The sequence below is a fragment of the Quercus lobata genome, chromosome 11 (assembly GCF_001633185.2).
Source record: "Quercus lobata isolate SW786 chromosome 11, ValleyOak3.0 Primary Assembly, whole genome shotgun sequence".
Taxonomy (NCBI): Eukaryota; Viridiplantae; Streptophyta; class Magnoliopsida; order Fagales; family Fagaceae; genus Quercus; species Quercus lobata.
This window is the reverse complement of record NC_044914.1, coordinates 11,113,170-11,136,394: the sequence shown is the minus strand read 5'-3', so window position 1 is coordinate 11,136,394 and position 23,225 is coordinate 11,113,170. Positions and strand designations below refer to the sequence as shown.

General features: G+C 34.6%; 1 protein-coding gene and 1 long non-coding RNA gene across 2 annotated transcripts; both read right to left on the bottom strand.

The window, feature by feature from the left end:
• Window positions 1–5,736: 5,736 nt before the first annotated feature.
• Window positions 5,737–7,554, bottom strand: LOC115968004. Its single transcript, XR_004086636.1, has 4 exons — window positions 7,430–7,554; window positions 7,169–7,223; window positions 6,506–6,589; window positions 5,737–5,816 (listed from the first exon to the last, which is right to left on the bottom strand). It is a non-coding gene; the product is annotated as an uncharacterized LOC115968004 (long non-coding RNA).
• Window positions 7,555–12,941: 5,387 nt separating this feature from the next.
• Window positions 12,942–15,230, bottom strand: LOC115966385 (putative disease resistance protein RGA1). Its single transcript, XM_031085627.1, has 2 exons — window positions 14,581–15,230; window positions 12,942–14,529 (listed from the first exon to the last, which is right to left on the bottom strand). Exons 1-2 carry the CDS (start codon window positions 15,228–15,230, stop codon window positions 12,942–12,944), a joined length of 2,238 nt encoding a protein of 745 aa, XP_030941487.1.
• Window positions 15,231–23,225: the final 7,995 nt, after the last annotated feature.

Here is a 23,225-nt window from a genome sequence, read left to right as displayed (position 1 = left end):
CCGATACTATTTCATTAAAATCACCAAAACATAACCAGGAAAGTTGATACTTTTGGCTAAGGCTTCTCAAAAGATCCCATGATTCTTTTCTATAATGAGTTTCAGGATTTCCATAGAAACCGGTGATACACCACTTGAAACCTGATTCCGGGTCAGTCACCACTGCATCAGTATAATTTCTTGAATAGCCTTGAACTTCCACCTTTATATCCCTACTCCATAACATAGCTAATCCCCCACTTCTCCCTACACTAGGAACAATTAAACCATTCAGCAAACCAGTTTTAAATTTCTCCTTTTCCATTCAATACTTCTTCATCTTTGTCTCTGACAAGAAGACAATTTTGGGCTTCCAACGTTGCACAAGCTCACGCAACACACGAACTGACCGGGGGTTCCCAAGCCCCCGGCAGTTCCATCCTAATGCAATCATTGGTCTAGGCGGTGCTGCTCCACAATCACCGCCATTTCAGCAAATAAATTAACAATCCCTTCTTGTTCCCCTTCACATAAACGTTTTTGGACTTTTTTATCGGAAATAAACAACATTTCATCATAAACTTTTCTTTTTCTACTTACCTCTTAGGCTTGTTCAGACTGCACCACCTCTTGGGCCTTTCCTTTTTCCCTTGCTATTTTTTTAATCCTTCCTCTAACTCCTTGTTTGATCACACGGATTGGGCTAAGTGGTTGTGTCCGTTCCACACTAGAGCATTCTTTTTCTTTTGGCCTTACGAGCTTAAAACCTTCAGTTTCTTTTAAAACTAGCCCATCTCTTTTTTCCCCATTTAAACACTCTATTTCTTTTATTCTTAATGGGCTTAACTTTCCAGCCTCACTTAAAACCGGCCCATACTCCTTGCTAATTACTTGCTGACCAGCCTCAGTCCCATGCCATTCATTCCTGACTAAAGTAGTTCTAATTCCATTCAATCCTTCATGTGCAACCCGCTCCAACTCATTGTCTGAAGCTTCTGGCACTCTCTCTTTCCAGTTGACCTGCTTTCCTTGTTCCCCATGATTGGACGTGACAGGACTTTCCACCATGTTCAAGGGAGCTGCCTCCACCATGATCATCGTACCATTCTCTTCTTCAGCTCCACCGCCAACTACCAGCTCAGGCGAGCTCCGGCTACCAGCCACACACTCTTCACCAACTCCACCGTCCATCGCCATAGAAGTCGAGCATCCTTTTTCAGTCACGGATTGCTCCTTCAGCTTTTCCTTTTCACCTCCAACTTTTAGAACTCCACCAGCTTTCAACCATTCACCATATTGCCTTCCTGACAAATGCTCCAATGAACTTGCTTAGCAATGCTTTTCATCATGCCCAAGTATTCCACATCTATAACAAAAGGTAGGCAGCCTCTCATACCTAAAATCAACCCAAAATCTTCCACCTTCATCATTCTTAATATACCCCTCCTCTACGGAGAGGTTTATCAATCTGTACCTCAACTCTAATTCTTAAAAACTTAGCTTAATCTGCTTGCATAGCCCTCTTGTCAACTTCTAACACCCTTCCAATCTTGCTGCCAATATCATTCCCAATATCTTCAGTCATATTCTCAAATGGCAGACCCCAAATCTGCACCCAGAAAGGAGAATGGGAAAAACTAATATTTTTTGATGTTAAGCCTTTCCTCCCCCTACAAAGAAGGAGAAGGTTGTTGTCAAAATTCCAAGGGCCACTTTTTTCAACCCACACTAACTGGCATCTTGAACCAAATTTAAACTGCAAAATATTACTCCCCACTTCCACAATTCTCAAATTAGAACCCATCTTCCATGCTACCTTTAAAGTGTTCTTTAAAGCTCTTAGATTTTGATGACGATCTGAAAGTAGACGCCCAAATAAGCTCAAAGAGCATTCTTCAAAAATTTCAAAGCTGTTAATATTCGCAAGAACAATATCCTCTTCTTCTTCTTTTGTGAGCTTCAACTTTCCCAAACTATTCACTACTTCCTGATCCATTCAGCCACAACCGGAAAAAAAAAGGGCTACAACCACTAGAAAAATGGTATAGTCCAAGAAAAACCCTTCAAGAGGCTTTTAAGGAAGGAAGTAAACTGTTACCCAGTTGAGAGAGAGAAAAACTCTTACTGTAATGAGAGAGAAAGAAGACTCCTACAGGGGAGAGAAAGTCAAGTAACACCTTTACCACTCCTTAATAACCCGTGAGTCCACTTCTCAATAAAAGAATTTTTGTCACCTTCGTCTTCTTTCTATTTTTCTATTACAGAGTCTTCTTTAGTGACTCTTTGTTCTCATCTTTCTCCTTTATTTTTTTTTTCCTTTTTTCCCCACAGTAGATTTAATCACTTTTTTCCCTCTACAAACATCAACAAAGTAAAGCATGTAAGGTTCATCTTTTCCTTATACTCTGAAATCCTGTGTTGTTTTAAGTTTAAGGAGAAGAATACCAAGAACTCCATTCCGGCCGAATCTTCCATTTCGTCCGGTATTACCCGAAACTCATCGGAACGGCCGAAACTCACCGGAACAACCCGAAACTCTGTCCGAGGTGGAACAAGAGGGCTTCTCGTTCCGGTTTACATACCGGTACGAGATTTTCCGGCCATTGCGGCCGGAACGGAACGAAATTCAGAACATTGGTTTATATTACTGATCAAAATGAATTAGGTATTGTTCATTCTAAACTAATTATTATTATTATTATTATTATTATTATTATTATGTAAACAAAGAGATGAACTTGGAGAATGGTTGAAGAAAATCAGGAAAAAGATGTGCCTTCATGTCCTTTGCCATGTAACTTCGATCTTTGTAAGTCCCATGTTTCTCTAAGAGAATAAATCTCAATTAAAAAAGGCTTTGCTCTATGCTTGGTTTTCAAACTGATGCGGTCCATATCTTGGGCCTGGTACTGACCCATGTGATTTCCAAATTAACTCTACTGGGCCTTGAGTTTGGGTTGATCTGTCATGGGCTTGCGCTCTTGTAGATGTAGTGAGCTTAGGCGCTTGACTTTTAATTAACTGGTAAATCAAACGAAGCCGTCAGACCACAACTTGGGTCTGGGCTGACTCGAGAAAGTGATGAGGAGGTCTGTTATCTTTTTTAATTTTTATTTTTTCAGTTTATGCCTTTACCCATATAGTTTTATTTTCTGTGCAGTATCACCAGGTTTCTTGTTGATTTGAATTTGATCATTTTACTAATAAAATTCTGTGGTGTTTAAGTTTGTTTTTGTGATAAAGTTTATTGTTGTTTCATTTACAAAAATATTGATATCATGAGATGGCATATTGTTTTGGGTTGTCGATCTAGTGAAATCTTTTTCAAATTAAACTTTATTGCATTGTTTTTTCCCTATACTTTTTTCGTCTCATAAAATGCTCCATTATTGTTGTGTTTTAGTCCTTTTGGACAAGTATGTATATGTTTCGGCTTATAAGTTTAAAATGTTCATTGGGTCCTTACTCCTTAGGAGTAGGCCAATGCACATATATGTTGTATTTGACCTATCTCCTCTGTTTATAATAAGATTATGTGCTTGGTTGGTTACTTTTTCAAATTAAAGTTTTTTGAACTTTTTTTTTTTTTCTAGGTACAGCTTTTTCAATAAATCCCATTTTCAAAAAGCTTGCATAAGAGACACCATGGTTCCACCGGAACTCCACGCCTACCAAGATTTTCATAAGTAGGAATTGCATTATGAAATGCCCTCCATGCAAATTATTAATGTGATTTTTAAAACTGTTTCCTTTTGTTGCACATGAAAGTCTCCCCTATTGTTGGAAATTTAGCATCACTATAGGCACAATTAACCGTGAACCGACCATGTGGTGTGAAACTCCAAATTATTTTATCTCTTGCTAAGAGGAATACCCAAATTTGCATCTATCTCTTCTCTTGAGAATAAGTTGCTGATAAGTTAAGAGTTCCAGCATCTTTTTTCCATGTTAATTAGAGAGTTCACGGGGGGATCTTGTAAAGTAGGAGGTTTTGGTGAGCTAATTAGGAATGTGGTAAGGTGTGCAGCCACCTATCTCGCCAAATTAATGCACTTCTCCCATCTCCCATCCGCCATCGATATCCTTTCTCTATCTAGGCTATCTCCTGCAATACTTTGCCTGGTGTAAGAGGCTCCAGGCTTAATTCAATAAACCAAGCAAGTAAATCATCTTATCAATTCATAATATGCGGAGAAATCATATCTAAAATGAACTATTTTATAAATAAGAAAAATAAGGTAATCAGCACTTAAATGTAGAAAATTGTATAGTGCAAAAGTGTGAAACAATAACCAATTATGAGGACCGGGCATTTTTTTTGCTTCAATTGTGTCTTCATATGAGCTCAAATCAAATGCTTCTCATTCAATGAGAAGAAAGAAGAAGAGGAATAATAACTATGGAATTTGAGTTTGTACAAAGGATTAAGATTTTACACGCGAAAATTTGATGGACCAGTCTCGATATCATTAACTTGCTTGGGCAGTCCTCCTCAGTTAGTGTGCTTCTAAAATTCTGCATATGAAATTGCAAATAAATTTCATAAAACAACAATATTGAAGAAGATAAATAATTTTTTTTTTTTTTAAAGTTCTATGATTGCTAAAAATATATATGCAGAAGAACATACCCAAGGAAGTGGAACTGTGGAAGCATATTAGCGTAAAAGCAAGCACCAATTTAATCCCAAAATTGGAATATTTTGGGACACGAGAAATCAAAGGCCAAACCGAGCCAGTTTAGTTATTTGAAATGAACTTCAAACACAATGTTACTTCAATATCAACAAGTTCCACAGCAAGAGCTTGTTTGCCAAGTCTAAACTCCCACTTTATCATCAATGGCAATTCTTATCGATTCTAGCAAACCCTTTTAAATTAATAAACCTATGTAGAATAAATCATATGTAGAATAATTAATATGTGAAGAAAATAAATCATATGTAGAATAAATGTTAACCAGTGCTCCAAATTAAAACCAATATTATTAGGATCATAAATGCTAACCAGTGCTCCAAAAACCTTAAGGTGTTAGGAAGAGGCACATCAAAGACTTTATCCAATGGCAGCAGAGCAAAGCCCCACGTCTATACGTGTTGTAGGTGGGCATGAGGGGCTTTGCAATGCATTTGTAGACTTGCATCACTTGGCTGGGCTGTGAAGCACCGGTGCCATGTGAACCCCCATAAGGCCACATCACAACAAACACGACCAAACATTTTCACATTGGTACCAAAGATACACTAAGCATATCAACAAAACCATGAGATTCAAAACATAAGTTACATCCTTCTCTTACATTTTCTTAGCAACCAACCAAGATGCTTTAACCATTCATAAATTAAAACCCCCATATCCAATTGCTCTATTCCCCATTCTTAAATTTATTCATTCATTTTTTTTTCTTATATTTTTTAACAGACACAAAATGATATTTAAAAAAGAATCATACTCTAAGTAACATATCAATCAATCAAATGACACAAAATGCAGTAGAGAGATTCAGAAAATAACTTCAAAACTCCCACACCATCAGAAACAATTGGAAACCAACAATGTATTTATGCATTTACTTTAAAGAAAACACAACAAAGCACAATCCATGTAATTTAAACGCCATGGCAGTAAGATGTTCATAATCACCAATTCTGACACCTATGTTTTCCTATGCCTCAATTGGTTCAGCATATGAGATCAACTGAGATGTTTCTCATCATAAAAAAAAAAGCATAGAATAAACAGTTAAGCACATACCTTGGATGTGAGGTGTTTTTACCAATTGTCCCTTTTTTCCTGCTGGCACCCTTTCAAAAATTTGCTTTGCTCTTCAAAATATCTCTGCATAAAGAAAGAGTAAACAAATTTTCCAAAACATCAGTAGCAAAAAAATATAATAAAATAAAGGGTAAATTGCAAATTACATTCCTAATATTTGGGGGTGCTTGGATTTTACACCTTGAAATTTCAGAATTTAGATTTTACACCCTGAAGTTTAGGGTATTTGGATTTTACCCCTTAAAGTTTGGAAGTGTTTGGATTTTACACTCACAAATTTTGAAACTTTAGAGTGTAAAATCCAAATAATTCCAAACTTTAGGGAGTAAAATCTAAACACTCCTAAAATTTAGAAACCAATATTTTAAGTGAAAAATGTACTAAAAAAATCATGAGATCAAGCCTGGTTTTAAGTTTAGAAACCAAGATTTGAGCTTATGATTTCAAAACTCCCATAGACTGCATCATTGTTTGGAAACGATGCAATTTTAGTAACAATTTTTTTTTTTTTTTAATTAGCAAAAAGACCCCCTACTCAACCATGATTGCCATGCTGGTGTAGAAGTATTACATCGAAGAATAAAGTGATTTTAAGCTATAAAACCGTGATTTCCCTATGCTTCATTAGCTGATTTGTTGCACAATTACAGAGCCCTAAAGTTTGAATAAGCACCAATTGGTTCTGCATATAGATCAACTGAGATGTTTCTCATCATAAGAAAACAGTATAGAATAAAAAATTAAGCAAATACCTAGGATGTGAGAAGTTTTTAGCAATCATCCCTTGTTTCCTGCTGGCACCCTTTCAAAAATTTGCTTTGCACTTCAAAATATCCCTGCATAAAGAAATAGTAAATAAATTTTCTAAAACATCAGCAGCAATAAAATAAAATAAAACACTATGCAGATGTCATCTCCATTTAAGCAAGAAATGGATAAACAACTAAAAACATCGATAACTAAGAATTTTAACTGGTTCAACCCATCTGACAATAAAGATTCTAGTAATTATTTTCTAATTGAAACCCCAAAAAGGCCTTCGTCTGATTCTAAGTTAATCTTGTCTCATCTCTCTCTCTCTCTCTCTCTCTCTCTCTCTCTCTCTCTCTGTTTTTTTTTTTCTTCCTCTTCTTTTTTACTATCCTTTTGCCATTTGTTCTCCAAAGTTTATAACCATATCCAGCTGTTCTTTAAGCCTAATCTCAATCTAGAAATCCTTAAACCCAATTATTAGTGCAATAAGATGCCCCAAAACGAACAACTCACAATCTCTTCTTCAAATAGTACAATCAAGTATAAAAATGTGTATTTTAAAAGAAACCCAGAAAAAGATTTATATAAATTTTCAAATTTCTACGTAAAAATAACTAAAATCAAATCTCAATTTCAAAGAAAAAAAAAAATTAGAGTTTTACTTATGCTTTCTTCTTCCCTCATTTCTGCCCCTTTGAAATCCATGTCATGTTCTATCTGCAATTTCAGCATCAATCAGAAACCTAGATAATGAGGCCCAAGCCATATCTAGGCGAAGAAAAAGAAATTATGGAGTTTTTCAATTTTGGTTTTGCTTGTGCTTTGAAAATCTCTCGTCTGGAATTACAGAAATTATAAAAGAAGTTTTTTTTTTTTTTTTTTTTTTTTAAGAAAAAAAAATCAGAGAAGAGTGAAGAACATACTAGGGAAGCGTATGCAGTAGTTCAACTTATGATAAGATATGGGATGTGAGAAATCTTATTCCAATCCTCTCCATTTTCCTTCTCGCATCTTTGCTTTAATTTGGGACAATAGCGAATTTCCAGTGTTTGTAAAGAGGTGAGGTGACTCATTAAAAGAACACAGAGAAGCTCTAAAACTCGGCAAAATTTGCCAAACAGTGAAAATTCTGAAAAATTTTAGCTGGACAGCACGCGTTGAAACTTATTTAGTTAGTTAGACTGTTTTTGAAAGTCGAGTTTGGCAAACTCGACTTTGGGCTGGGATACAGACACAATAGTGGCGTTTTTTTTAGTGGCGTTTTCTATAAACGCTGCTATATCCACTAAAAAACGCCACTATAGTGTTCGTTTTTCAGCCCAAAGTCGAGTTTGCCAAACTCGACTTTCAAAAAAAGTCTAACTTACTAACTAACTTTGAACACGTGCCACACGCCTAATTTTTTCCCACAAATAGTCTGTTTGGCAATTTTTTCCCTAAAACTCACACACCAGACTGTAACAAACACAAGAGGAAGAGAGAAAATCTTCTAACAGAAAATGTAGTTTATCAAGAATCGTTTACACTAAAATTACAGAGGAGCAATCTCTAATATATAGGCAAAATTTGCCAAACAGTGAAAATTCTAAAAAATTTTAGCCGGACAGCATGCGTTCAAACTTATTTAGTTAGTTAGACTGTTTTTGAAAATCGAGTTTGGCAAACTCGACTTTGGGCTAGAATACAGACACAATAGTGGCGTTTTTTTTAGTGGCGTTTGTCAAAAAACGCCACTATAGAGGAACCTATAGTGGCGTTTTCTATAAACGCTGCTATAGCCACTAAAAAAAACGTCACTATAGTGTCTGTTTTCCAGTCCAAAGTCGAGTTTGCCAAACTCGACTTTCAAAAACAGTCTACCTTACTAAATAACTTCGAACACGTGCCATGCGCCTAATTTTTTCCCAAGAATAGTCTGTTTGGCAATTTTTTCCCTAATATATACCCAAATACAGGACTGATCTATTCTAACTACTTCACACACATGCACACGTGTCTGCACTTAAAATAAATAAGGCTAAACGACATCGTGTTGTTGCTTATGGCTATAGTGACTAAACGACATCATCTGGTGGCTTGCCTTGTTTCTTCTTGACCATTGGAACAGGGCTTGAATCATCTTCAAGTACACAACTGCTGCTACTGCTTTCATCCCCCCTCAAACGAAAGGGGAATTTCCACATGAGTTTGGAAGTTAACCAATGAAACCGAGAGGAAGGCAACCCTTTAGTAAAAATATCAGCAAGTTGATCATTGGAGGAAATGAATTTCACCAGAAGATCCTTTCTAAGAACTTTCTCACGCACAAAGTGGTAATCCACTTCGATATGCTTGGTACGAGCATGGAAGACAGGATTAGATGCAATAGCCAAAGCACTCACATTATCACACCATAACAAAGGAGGAGTGGAAAGAAATAAGCCCAAATCACGAAGGAGCATCCTAAGCCAAAACAACTCAGCAGCTGTAGAAGCCAATGCTCTATACTCAGCTTCAGTGGAAGATCGGGAAACCGTTGACTGTTTCTTGGCTGACCAAGTAATAGGACAATTGCCAAAGAAAACCACAATACCAGAAATAGACCTACGATCAACGGGATCACCAGCCCAGTCAGCATCGCAAAAGGCAGACAAGGAAGGAAAACCCGGAGTAAAAGCTAAGCCATAGTGTAAGGTACCCCTAAGATATCTGAGGATACGTTTAGAAGCTTGCAAATGATTCTCTGTAGGCTCACTCATAAATTGACAAGTTTGCTGGACAGCAAAAGACAAGTCAGGCCTTGTAAATGTAAGGTATTGAAGGGCACCTACAAGACTTCTATAAGAAGTAGCATCAGATAAAGAGGGACTATCATGAGGCAGAAGATGTTGATTAGAAGGGCAAGGGGTCTTGCAAGGCTTACAATCAGACATAGCAAACCTGGACAGCAAATCAGTGGCATACTTTGTCTGATGTACAAAAAGACCGAAATCAGTATATTCAATTTGCAGTCCAAGAAAATAATGGAGTAGACCAAGATCCTTAAGATCAAAGGCAGAACTTAAGAGCTGAATAATTGAAGCAGTGAAGACCTTATCATTCCCAGTAAGTATAATATCATCCACATAGAGCAAGAGGAAAACCAAATGACAACCATGCCTATAGATGAATAAATTCCCATCAGCACCAGAGGCAAAGAACCCAACATGAAACAAATGTGAGGTAAACCTCTCAAACCAGGCCCTAGGTGCCTGCTTAAGACCATAGAGAGCCTTGTGAAGGAGACAAACATGATGAGGAAATTGAGGATCAACATAGCCTTAAGGCTGTCTCATATAAACTTCTTCCTTTAAGATGCCATGAAGAAAGGCATTACTCACATCTAGTTGCCGTAACTCCCAACCATTGTTTATAGCCAAAGCCAAAAGAAGCCTCACAGTAGCAGGCTTAACCACAGGGCTGAATGTCTCATCATAATCAAGCCCAAATTGCTGAAGGTAACCCCTAGCCACTAACCTGGCTTTGTATCTAGCAATAGACCCATCAGCATGCCTTTTCAATTTATAAACCCATTTACAAGTGACCACATTCTTGTTAGCAGGCAAGGGAACCAAGGACCAAGTTTTCTGTTTCTGAAGAGATTGAAACTCAGAGTCCATGGCAGCCACCCATTGAGAGTGTTTAGCAGCAATAGCATAGGAAGGAGGTTCAGTCTGTGTATAATCATGTTGAACTGATAAAACTTTAGGCTTATATATCCCATGTTTAGATCTTGTTACCATAGGATGAGAATTATGAGAAATAGGATTGGAAGAAGAATTAGGAGCAGATTCAGAAGCAGAAGGAACAACAGAAGATGAGATAGGAAGAGAAGTAGCAGCAGGAGCAGAAATAGTGGAAAGGGAAGAAGGAAGACTAGAAGGAGGTGGAGGTGGAACCATAGGAATAGGAGTAGAAGTATGAAGTAAAGAAGGTAACAAAGATGAAGTGAAATCCAAAGAAGTGGAAGAAGGACCAAAATCAGAAGTGGAAAGAGGAATAGATGTAGAGGGAGAACTAACATTATCAGAAGAAGAACCTGATATGGAATTGGGAAACCAAAGAGAGATAGTAGTAGTAAAAGGAGTATTAGGATTAGTAGAAAAAGAGGACTGAGCAAAAGGGAACAAGGATTCATTGAACACAGCATAACAGGCAATGTAAATTTTATTGCAAGTAGGATCAAGACAGATGTAGCCCTTTGACAAAGGAGGGTAACCTAGGAAAATACATTGTTAAGACCTGGGTTGAAGCTTATTTTTATTATAGGGCCTAAGATAGGAATAGCAAGCACAACCAAAAGCCTTAAGGGCTTGAAGAGGAGGTAGAGTATAGAAGTTCCCAGGGTGATTTAAAGTTCAAGACAGAAGAAGGTAATCTGTTAATAAGAAAAACAGCAGTAGCAAAAGCATAAGACCAATAGTTATAGGGTAAATGAGACCTGTAGAGAAGGGTAAGACCTGTTTCAACAATATGCCTATGCTTCCTTTCGGAAACACCATTTTGTGAAGGAGAATGTGGGCAAGAGGTTTGATGTAAAATGCCATTAGAAGAGCAGAAGGCATGAAAAGCAGTGTTGGTATATTCAGAACCATTATCTATCCTAAGCACTTTAATTTTAGTGGAAAATTGATTCTCAACAAGTGCCTTAAAGTGCTTAAACACAGATAAGACTTCATGTTTATGCTTGAGCAGAAATAACCAAGTAAATCTAGAGTAATCATCCACAAAGATTACATAATAGGCAAAACCAAGAACAGAAGATAAAGGAGCTGGTCCCCATACATCACTATGAACCAAATCAAGCACAGAAGTAGACACAATAGGAGATTTATTCAAAGGGTACTTGTGCATCTTAGCACTTATACAATATTCACAAGAAGCGCAGCAAGCTTCAATTTGAGACAATGAAACAGATTGAAAGAAAGGTTTAAGAGCAGAATATAAAAGCCTAGAACTAGGATGACCAAGCCTGTAATGCCAAAGCAGAAGAACATCAGACTTGATGGATTGAGAAGCAGACACAGTTGAGGTAGAGTTAAAAGCAGTGGAAGATGAGAGTCAGGAAGATGATGGAATAGGATAAACACCATCCTTACTCAACCCTTTGTAGAGGATCTTCCCCGAAGGTAAATCCTGAATTAAGAACTTGTAAGCATCAAAATAACAAAAAGCATTATTTTGGAGACACAACTTATGAATAGACAAGAGATTAGAAGCAAGATCAGGAACTCTAAGTATATTATTAAGCCTAAAGTTATGAGTAGAAGTTTTAAGCTCACCATGACCAACATGTGTGACTGGAAGTTCCTGTCCATTGCCTACTGTAACAGTTTCATTGCCCAAAAAAAAACGATCTAGAGCAGCAATTGAATCATCTAGGATATCAATCATTGAGTAAGTTTCAAGAATTACCTCAATCTAATGCCTCCAAACAATGTAATTGCCATGGTCAAGCTTGACAGTCATCATTGAAGACATATTGGATAAGAGAAGTAACGAGGTATTTGCAGGTAGAGCTGTATTAGTCACAGCAGGAGCTGAACCAGAGGTAGAAGATGAAGTCGTGGAAGCCATTGATAAGGATCAATGCTCTGATACCATGAAAGAACATAGAGAAGCTCTAAAACTCACACACCAGACTGTAACAAACACAAGAGGAAGAGAGAAAATCTTCTAACAGAAAATGTAGTTTATCAAGAATCGTTCACACTAAAATTACAGAGGAGCAATCTCTAATATATACCCAAATACAGGACTGATCTATTCTAACTACTTCACACACGTGCACACGTGTCTGCACTTAAAATAAATAAGGCCAAATGACATCGTGTTGTTGCTTATGGCTATAGTGACTAAACGACATCATCTGGTGGCTTGCCTTGTTTCTTCTTGACCATTGGAACAGGGCTTGAATCATCTTCAAGTTCTTCAAGTACACAACTGCTGCTACTGCTTTCACTCATCCCTTCGAGAAGTGACGTCAGATTGGGACACAACCAAATCTGTAATCTCTCAAGAGAAGTTAGGTTTTTAAACGACTCCTCTAGCAGAGACTCCAACTCCTGTATCTTCAACAAACGCAAATACTTTAATTTGGATAGAGGAGGGGTGGAGGAGGAGGAAGAGGAAGAGGAAGAGGACGGAAATGAAGAAGCCCTTCCTCCCGTATTATTCATCATCTTCATCTCTATTGTCACTTCCAATGCCTTCAAACTGCTATTATTCAACCAAAGCCCTCTTTCAAGATTTGGAAATAGTGGCATGCAAGTCATCCTAGGGCAATCTGGAAACTAAAAAAAGAAAGACGCGGAAAGGAAGGTAGGGGTATGTATTGGTGATAATGATTAGTTGATGATGATGATATTGTTGATGTCGTTGTTGCCTCATTCCCCTTATCCCTTCTCCACCATCCCTTTAGATTTCGCAACAACCGAGTTCGAGTGTCTCAAGGGATGGGAAAAATGTTGATGGTAATGCCAGTGAAGTAGATATCTCATCATTCATATCCCCGTTAGTCATGTACTCCAGACCATCCATATCCCAAATATCTAGTTCTCGTAGAGATGAGAGTTGATACAACGGTGGCAAATATTGGCACTTCTTACAATTGCGTATACTTAATTCAACGAGATTTGTTAAGAATGAAAGCCAACTTGAAACTCGCACACCCATGTACCCGTCCACTTTCAAAGATTTTAAATGCTCGTGTGGTTGAAGGCTATCCATGGAATTTTCATCATCACTGGCATCTACACTATCATCACTCTCTAGATTCCACTGTAATATCAACTCACTGAGACGTTGCTTCTCCTTCAAATTTGCAACCTTGAATTCTGGAGTGGCATCTTTCAATCGTGCCAAATTTTTAATCTCTAATTTTCCTCTCAAGTCATTTAGCTTGTTTAATTCCGCTAGCCCACCACAATGCTTGGAAGAACTTACAGGATCCTTACTCACAACAAATAAGGTTAATGTTTGAAGAGAAGTCAATTGCTCTAATCCACATGGCATATGAGTCAAATTCTCACAACCATCTATGTCAAGGTGCTTGAGGCTGACCAATTTTTGAATATCTACCGTTAACTCCCTAAGCTTTTTACACTGACAGAGCTTTAATGTTTGCAAATTCACTAATTTTGTAATAGAACTAGGGAGAACCCCAATATCATTAGAGGAAAGGTCAAGGTACTTTAGATGCATCAAAGTACCTATGGTATTTGGTAACATCCTCATATTTAAACCATGTAAGTCTAATGCACGCAAGTATCTAAAAGTAGAAATAAGTTTTTTGAGAGTTGATTCTTCAATTGTTCCCTGATCATATTTCCACTTATTATATGCCAATATAAATGTTTGTATTTTGTTTGCTTTAACCAACGTGCTTAAATTCTCCTCAAAGAATGAAATATTGTAAAATGGAAACGATAGATGGTGTCCTTTTTCTTTCACATTTTTTGCATTGGAATCAACTAGTATACAATCAGTCTCTGATACATAGTGTGCAGCAAGATCGTGAATTAAATCATGCATTTTAAACCTCCTATTCATTCCTCCATCTTCTTTTGCTTCTTGGAAGAAAGATCTCCAAAGTAGCTCCATGAAGTACTCATTGGCAACATGCTCTACTTCATGGCTCTCCTCTGATGATTGGATAAAACCTTGTGATATCCATAATTGTATTAATGTCAACTTATCGATCAAATAATCTTTGGAAAACAATGAAAAATATGCAAAACAACATTTTAAATGTGATGGGAGATAATTGTAACTCAATTTTAAAACCGACATAATGCCATCTTTTAATTGAGTTACATCTGTGAGTTTAGTATTCTTGATGTATAACCACTCATCTTCAGTTTTTTTGAAGAATAAGACTTTCCCTATCGTCCTTATAGCAAGAGGTACTCCTTGACATTTTTCTATTATATCCATCCCCATTGCTTCGAGGTTGGAATTGACGGTCTCCTGGCCTTTTTTAAATGCCATTTTCTTCAATAATGACCAGGATTTTTTTTTTTTTTTTTTTGCATAATATAATAATGATAATAATGACCAGGATTGATCCCTTGACAAGCCTTTTAGAAAATACGATGAGATAGTACTAGTAATCTCCGCAACTATGTTGGTTCGTGTAGTCATCACTACCTTACTTCCCTTTGCACCACCCATCAAAAGTCTTTTCAAATTACACCAATTTTCACTATCCTCATTCCAGACATCATCCAATATAAGTAAGTACTTCTTTTGGCTGAGAGTTCTACGAAGTTCATTTTGCAATGGATCCATGTTTAGGTTTTTGGGTTTTCTACCAGTTGTAGATCCAATTATCATTTCAACAATTGTTTTAATGTCAAAGACATCAGACACACACACCCATATCTTCAACTCAAAATTAGCTTGGACCTTCTCATCATTGAATACATATTGGGCCAGTGCGGTTTTTCCTAGCCCACCAATTCCCACTATTGATATGAATGAAACATTATCTTCCACATCAAAGTCCAACAACAGATCTATGATGGCTTGCTTATCCTTTTCTCCCCCGATAACTTCTTCATCAGGTACAAAAGAGTGACTTTGATCCCTCCCCCTAGTCACAACTCGTGTCTCTAAAGGACAACCTACCAACTTCAACTGAAATTGGTCCCTATCATTTGATATATCATTAAACCTCTCCCTCATAGCCTTTAGTTTGCTAGCCATCTCAAGACGAAAAACAAGTGGGTTTGAACTAGAAAAGAAAATGCGTACCTTCTATACAATTTTATCACCATCCATCGCCTTTTGCTGCAACACATGAGTGGTGAACTCGCTCAACAAGTCATCCGCATCATAAACTGCATCTCTGAGATTCATGAGCCAGTGCTTGACTTGGTGATTCTCGACCTGTTGCTCCTCCGCATCCTGAAGTACAGCTTGAATAGCGAGAACAGTGTTCATTTTTTCGAGATCATCTTTGACACCCCAAATCAATGATTAAAAAAAAATGTTGTACTCAGTATTAAATGTATCCTAATATGAATTTTCACGTATTGATTTTGTTATAAATTTACTATATTTTCTATATTCTTGAATGAAAAAAAAAAAAAAAAAAGATTTATCCTTTGGCCCTCGAAGATGAAATCCTGCATGTATTTAAAAATACTAACCTTTTCACTACAATTATACCAAGGCCTTTTTAGCTTTTGTTTGTCAGTAACAAAATACTTGCTAGTTTTCCTTCTGCCTGAACTTTCTTAGCTTGCATGGGCCTGCATTTGTCCCAAATATAAAATAAATTAATAGATAAATTATCAACTTACTTCAATTACTTCAAGACAATTAAAAGAAACGGGGGAGGGGAGAGAGAGAGAGAGGAAGGTAAAAACATGTAGTCGTGCATATTTCATGTTTTCCTGTTTTGTCAATAGCATTCATGTGTTTTTTTTTTTTGAGAAAGAATAGCATTCATGTGTTAGTAAGCTTTTTTATTTTTTTATTTTATTTTATTGGTAAGTTATGGACGCACCCAATGGGGTTTGAACCATAATCTCACCCTTCCCATATTTTGGTGTTGAGATTCTTTTGAGAGATAGAAAGAGAGAGAGAGAGAAGGAATTCATTAAAAAATTAAATAAAGAATTAAAGAATTATAATTGAGTTTTATAAATGGTTGTTTGTGAGAGAGTCGTTTAATAGTGGTTCAACATGTGAACATATGATTGTTTATTTCATTTTTTTTTATATAAATTAGAAATTCTACTATAATCTCGTCTATGTATAAATTTAAATGATTGTTAAGAAATGGTAAATTTAATAAAAGTCAACTGCTCAATAATGCTTCCAAGCATAGACAAAGACATTAATAATTATTATTATATGAGGATATTTTAGTTTTCAGATTAAATAAATATATGCAATGCAGGCCACAATGGTTCCAGCTTTACATTTTATTTTATTTATTTTTATTTATAGTGTATGCGGTACGGTGGCGATAATTGTTATCATATCGATTAGATAAAGACATTAATAATTGTTTTTTTTTAAATAATGTAGACGGCAATGGATCTTAAGGACAAAAACTTTGACAATTAAATTAAGTGGAATCGAATTGACCTTATAATTGTTGGTTTTGCGAATATACGTGTATGATAATAATTGGTCGCAAATTTAACACCAGCAATTAGTTGGTGGGCCGTTGCACATGTTTTGTTTAAAAGGTCTTGCAAGTATGATGAATAGGAATATCCCGTTAAAGACTACGAGAAGATAATATTCACTGTACCGGATGTGACTTGATGATAGAGTAATTGTCCTAGCATCTAGATATGAGCACTTCGAACGATAGTTTAAGTAAGGTCTATGTGAAATGTGTAATATTATTCGTTGCCGTCATATGGTATAGTGTTGATGAGTCTATACGAAAAATCTCATTTTTTTCATTCAAAAAATAAGTAATAAAAGAAGAAGAAGATAATTTTCTAAAGGAAGATATCATGATTAAATTACAAAGGGAACCATACACTAGAGTTTTTTTTTTTTTTTTTCAGAAACAAGTCATGCACTAAGTTCTTCTCAAAAAAAGGTCACGCACTATGTTTAGTAGTCTCAATACCGGAGCAAGAAAATTGTCTTGGGGGTAACCTTACAGAAAATTATATATTTCATTTTCTTTTTTCTTTTTTGGATTTTATGATTTTTAATGTTTGTTTCCAAGGAGCCGAAAAGAAACTAAAAAAAACAAAAAAACAAAGCACACATATGCAATTTGGACTGCCCTAAGGATAAGTTCTATGATATACTAAGGGTGAGTTTTTATAAGTTGTTGCAAAATTATGTTTTGAGTTTAAAATGAGTTTTTGTATATAAAAATTAAAAAATAAAAAATAAAAAAACTATGAGGAGTTGTTTAAGTAAAGAAATGACAAAGTTTAGCTATAAAACCTTGTAGCCTAAGACTACAAACTACTCTAATAAACTGACATGTGTAAAAAATGGCATGTGCATGGCACATGATTACTTAACTAAACTTAAACCAACTAACCCTAATTAACCACACCACACCATCTATTAAAAAATTATAAATAAATAAAAACCTACATGTATTCTCTCTCTCTCTCTCTCTCATTGACATCTTTGTAACCCAGCTCACCCCTTAAATCTCCTCTGCCACCACCATTGGTCAACCTCAAACCCTCCTTTCTCCACCGTCGGCGCACCCAGTCTCCACCGCTAGCTCCACCAGTCAAAACTAAATTTCCTTTTGTTTTATTCATTGATAACTAAATTTACATATTTTTAATTCTTTTTTTTTTTTTCTGAATGAATTGTGTTTGATTATTAATGTGAGTTTTGGATTTGCTAGTTTTGTTTGATTATTAATGTACGTGTTTTAGTTTGATGGTTTATTGATAACCATGATTCCTTCAAGAACTGAAGAAGATTTGCTAGTTGTTATTTATAAGTTACCAAATCATTTTTAATTTACTTATAAAAAAAATGAATTTATGTGTATATCTTCTTCTCTGATATGTAATAGAGCTGCTATTTGTTCCTTATAATTTGTGCAGTGTAGAAGAGGGTTTTGCTGTCCCTTACTATGGTTTTGGTGTTGTTTTTGTAGATGCTAAATTTAGCTGAGTGGTAGAACTTGTATACCTTTTTCTTTAGTATTGAATTTATCTTTGATTCATCTAAAAAAAAATTGTTGCTGTTGTTCATATTGACTGATTCAAAGCATGGACACAAAGAAATACTATATTTGAGTTTTATATTAGTTCAATGGCTGTTAGCCTGTTTGTGAGAGTCGTTTAATAGTTGTTCCGCGTGAAGAATTAAAGAGGATTAATTTATTTTTACAAATGACCAATTGCATGTGAACATTTGACTGTTGATTCATTAAAATTCGAATATAAAATTTTAAATGAGAAATTGCAAATTTAATAAAACTCAACTGCTCGATGAGTCTTATATGAGGATTTTTTTTTTTTTTTTTTTTTTGAGAAACTATATGAGGATATTTTAATTTTCAGATTAAATAAATATTTGCAATGTAGGTCACAATGGTTCCAGCTGTACTGCACATTTTATTTTTTATTTTTACTTTTTTGTGAAAACATCATTTTGTCCCTACATTTTGGTGTCACATTCAATTTGATCCTTATATTTTGGTATCACATTCAATTTTGTTCCTACATTTTAGTGTCACATTCAATTTGGCCGTTACATTTTGGTAACAATTAATTTATTCTTGTTATTTTCAATTTATATTCAATTTAGTCTTTACCATTGTTATAATAAAAAATAAAAATTTATATCTACCATTAATTCACTAACGAAAAATGTCTACTTGACAAACTACTTGGAAAGTTGGCAAAGTTAATGTTGACGTGACTACTAAAATAATAATTAAAATACCACGTTAGCATCTAAATTTTTTTTTTTTTTTTTAAATTCTCAATTTTTTTAAGATAAAAAATAATGCTTGGAAATCGCAACCAAGAACACTCGGAATACCTTCTCTGCAAACCTAGAAATTTAACTCATGCATTGAAGTTCTCTTCACTAGAAATATCATTTGTAAACCCACAAGAAAGAAATAAGAAAACCCACTGAAATAGTCATTCAAACAAAAAACCCAAACCATCCATATGCTCAAAGAACAAGAGGCGAACCTAAGAGCTCAACGTCTCCAACAACATAGATTTCTCACAACCTAAAACAAAACCCAACCATTGTATGAACCAAAATGAAACAAATTAGATTTAAAAGGAATATGAAATACAAAATGGGTTTCAGCCATAGATGAGAAATACAAGAGGAAAAAATTAGAGCAAATTACAACTTACCCACATGCATTTGGCCCAAATTCAAATTACCTATCTGTGGTTTGAAATTCGACACTTTACCCTTTTGAGCTCTATTTCCTTAATCTCCTGTAATCCACCTCTGCATTTGCCTTTAAAAAAACATATTTAAATTTGAAAATACAATATAAAATAGATCAAAAGGCTAACATTGCACTGAAGGGTATATTGCCAAGTAAGGTTCCTTTTTTAAAAAATAAAAAGTAAAATTAAATCCTTAACTTTCATTTTTTATAACATTTTCTATTGCAAATTTGCGTATAATTTATGGGCAACTTGATGTAGTGTGAAAATTTTTGTTCAAACTCTAACCTTTTGATATGTTTTGTGTCATGTTTTTGTATTAAAATGTGTTTTATAACAAAAAGTAGAGGTGGGTTACGGAAGCTTAGCAGAATAGAACTCAGGTGGGTAAAGTGTCAAATTTTAAATCACAGATAGGTAATTTAAATTCGGGCCAAACCACAAGTGTGTAAGTTGTAATTTGCCCAAAAAAATATAAAGAAATAAAAAAAGAAAAGTAGAGAGAGATGAGGAGCAGTGGCCATAGCTAGTGGTGGCGCTATTGTGATACTGTTGTTTGTTATGGTGGGTCTCACAGAGAGAGAGAGAGAGAGAGAGAGAGAGAGAGAGAGAGAGAGAGAGAGAGAGAGAGAAAATCTGAAGAATTTTTTTTAATTAGTTTACCCTTCAAACTTTTTATTTTTATTATTTAGATGTGACTTTTTTTTTTTTAATTTGTTGATCTGGCTTTTAAAAAAAAAAAAAATATTTAAATGTATTTTATTGTTTTACTAGCCATGTATGCTGCCAGCTATGTAAGTTATTTGCCACTAGTATTTCTGTTAATGAAATAACGGTAGGGACTAAATTAACTACAAGTTAAAATTAATAAGGACTAAATTAACTGATATTAAAATGTAGGGACTAAATTAATTGTGACCCTAAAATATAGGGACAAAAATGTTGTTTTGTTTTGTTGTTGTTTTTTTTTTTTTTTTTTTTTTTTTTTTTTTTTTTTTATTTTTTTTTTTTTTTTTTTTTTTTTTTTTTTTTTTTTTTTAGTAGTGTACACGTTGGCGATAATTGTTAGGGTAATTCGCAAATTACATCTCTAAAGTTTAGGAGTATTTAGATTTACACATTGAAGTTTCTGAATTTGAATTTTACTCCCTGAAGTTTGAGGGTGTTTGTTTTACATCCTAACATTTCAAAATTTGGATTTTACCCTTTAAATTTTAAGGGTGTTTGGATTTTATATCTTAAAGTTTAAGAATTTGGGAGTGTAAAATCCAAGCATCTCCTAACTTTAGGGGCTAAAATCCAAATTCTAAAAGGTTAGGGTTTAAAATCCAAACATCTCCAAACTTTAGAAGTGTAATTTGCAATTTATCCTAATTGTTATTATATCGACTAGATAAGGATATTAATAATTTTTTTTTGATAATAATATAATATAGACGGCAATGGATCTTAAGGAAAAAAAGTTTGACAATTAAATTAAGTGGAATCGAATTGAACTTATTTATTTTTTGGTTGGTTTCATGAATAAATATACTTGTACAATAATAATTGGTCGCAAATTTAATAGCAATTAGTTGCAGCTTGCAGGCCATCTCAGAGGTTTTGTTTAAAAGCTTTAATAGCAATTAGTTGCAGGCCATTACAGAAAATTATCTTTTTTGGTTTTATTTCATTTACCTTTTTCTTTTTTAGATTTTCTGATTTTTAATGTTTGTTTACAAGAACCCGGAAAGAAACTACAAAATATAAATATATATATATATATATATATATATATATATATATAAAACCAGGCACACATGTAATTTGGACTGCCCTAAGGATAAGTAAGGATAAGCTTCTAATCTACAGTTCCCAACGTTATATCTCCAAGTGCAAAGGGTCCTCCACAAGCTTGGGGCTCATTATGTCATCCTGATAACATATATGGAGCTTCTAAATTTTTTGGAACTTAGGAACCATGCTAGTTGACGGGCTGCCGATTATTATACTCATCATAGACAGTGACAGACTTCGGCACTCTAAAATTCATATATGATATTTTTTATGTTTTTTGTTTTGACACTCTAAAATAAAATCTTGAACACCGTAAGGGAAGCCAAACAACAAATCTATTCAATACCAACTTTTATCTTGGCATTTTTAAACAAAAAGAAAAGGTCCAACAACAAAAATTCTTAATTAAGTAATGTTATGGATAAAACAAAAATTCTTCTTAATAAAAGAATTGTAAAGAGTAAAGACAAAAACTAATTAATAATAAATTAAAATATTCTTGTCGCGATTGCTACAACAATTTTAAAATTTCATATAATTGCATTTTTTTTTTTGCGATGTCGATATATTTAAGTTCTCGTTTTATTAGATTTTGTACAATTTATTTTTTGAATTAAAAAAAAAAAAAAATTAAGAACTGCCACTATCAACAATGCCTCGAAGTCTAGCTTTCTGTCTCCAATAGAATCGCCACTATGAGGATCTAACTCGAGCTCCATCAGTTACAATGGGGGGTTTCAAGTTGATGAGAATTGACTAATATATCAATCATTTGTTGCTGATTAGTCATGAGAGAATTGACATTTTGCTAAACAGCTCCAATTTGGTCCCTCAGGCGTTGATACCACTTCGGTACATATAGGACCGTGCCCTTGCCAATGGTGGCTAGCTTTAGAATTTGGATAGATTATAATGATCAAAATAAGATGAGATGAGAATCATGAGATTAATTTGAGGAAATCCTGACCTCCAACTGCTCAAAAACTAATTATTTATTTGATAATTAATAAAGTTACACTAGAGGTTTTTATATCAAAGGTTACAATGCACAAATTCGAAAAATATGCTCATAACAACCACGTTGTAATTTAAGATAAGAGTTTAGGATAGATGTATGGTGTAGGAAGAAGGATAAGAAACTGATGAGAGTATCATCTTTGAAGGATTTATTATTTTAAAAAAATAGAGTTAGGGCTAATGCCCAATTTGGAGATATTTGTGTGGACATTAATCCATGAAATTGAATTTTTAAGGAATCCTAATTAAAGTCTAGAACTTCTAATTAGGTCAAATTATGGCCAGGTAAGTTAAAGTGATCTAACAAATTAAAAGTGGGTATTTAGGTATTATATTTATTAAGTTAAATTAGGAATTTTCAATCCAATAATGTTTTAACCAGATGAGCAAGAAAATATGTAATTGGGACATCTTTTTTTTTTTATAAAAGTAATTGGGACATCTAATTAGGGTTTTATAACTTTAATTTAGTAAACGTATCATAGTTTTGAGAGTAATAAAAAATGGAAATCATTAACAGTAGGACTTTGACGGTTCGACCAAATTTGGGGGATTTTGATGATCAGAGCATTTTGATGGCAAATTGAATGTTCATATACGAAATTGAGGTAAGCAACCCAATTGCGGATTTGAATGTTTAACTTGGTGAGCTGATAAAAGGAATATGATTAATTAAATTTATATATTTTTAATAAAAGGGTATCTTCTCTTAAGTTGAGGTTTTTGTATATCTAAGCTTGAGCTTGAGAAATGAACAGCACCTATATGTTCAATTATGTTAGCTAAATTTATTTTAGGTTTAATTTAAGAATTTTTAATAGTTATTAATAGATAAAATAATAAATTGAGTATTTTGGATCATAAATTCATGTAACGTGATAGCGCAGGTATGAGATTAAACATAGACATAAGGGAGAGTGGTTTAGAGAGCAGAAAAGTGTTTTCTTAGATCATCCATGGGTCCATGAGAAAGATTGCAAAGTGGGCTAGATTGAGCACTTACAAGTTACCACACCCATGAACTCATGAGAGACAC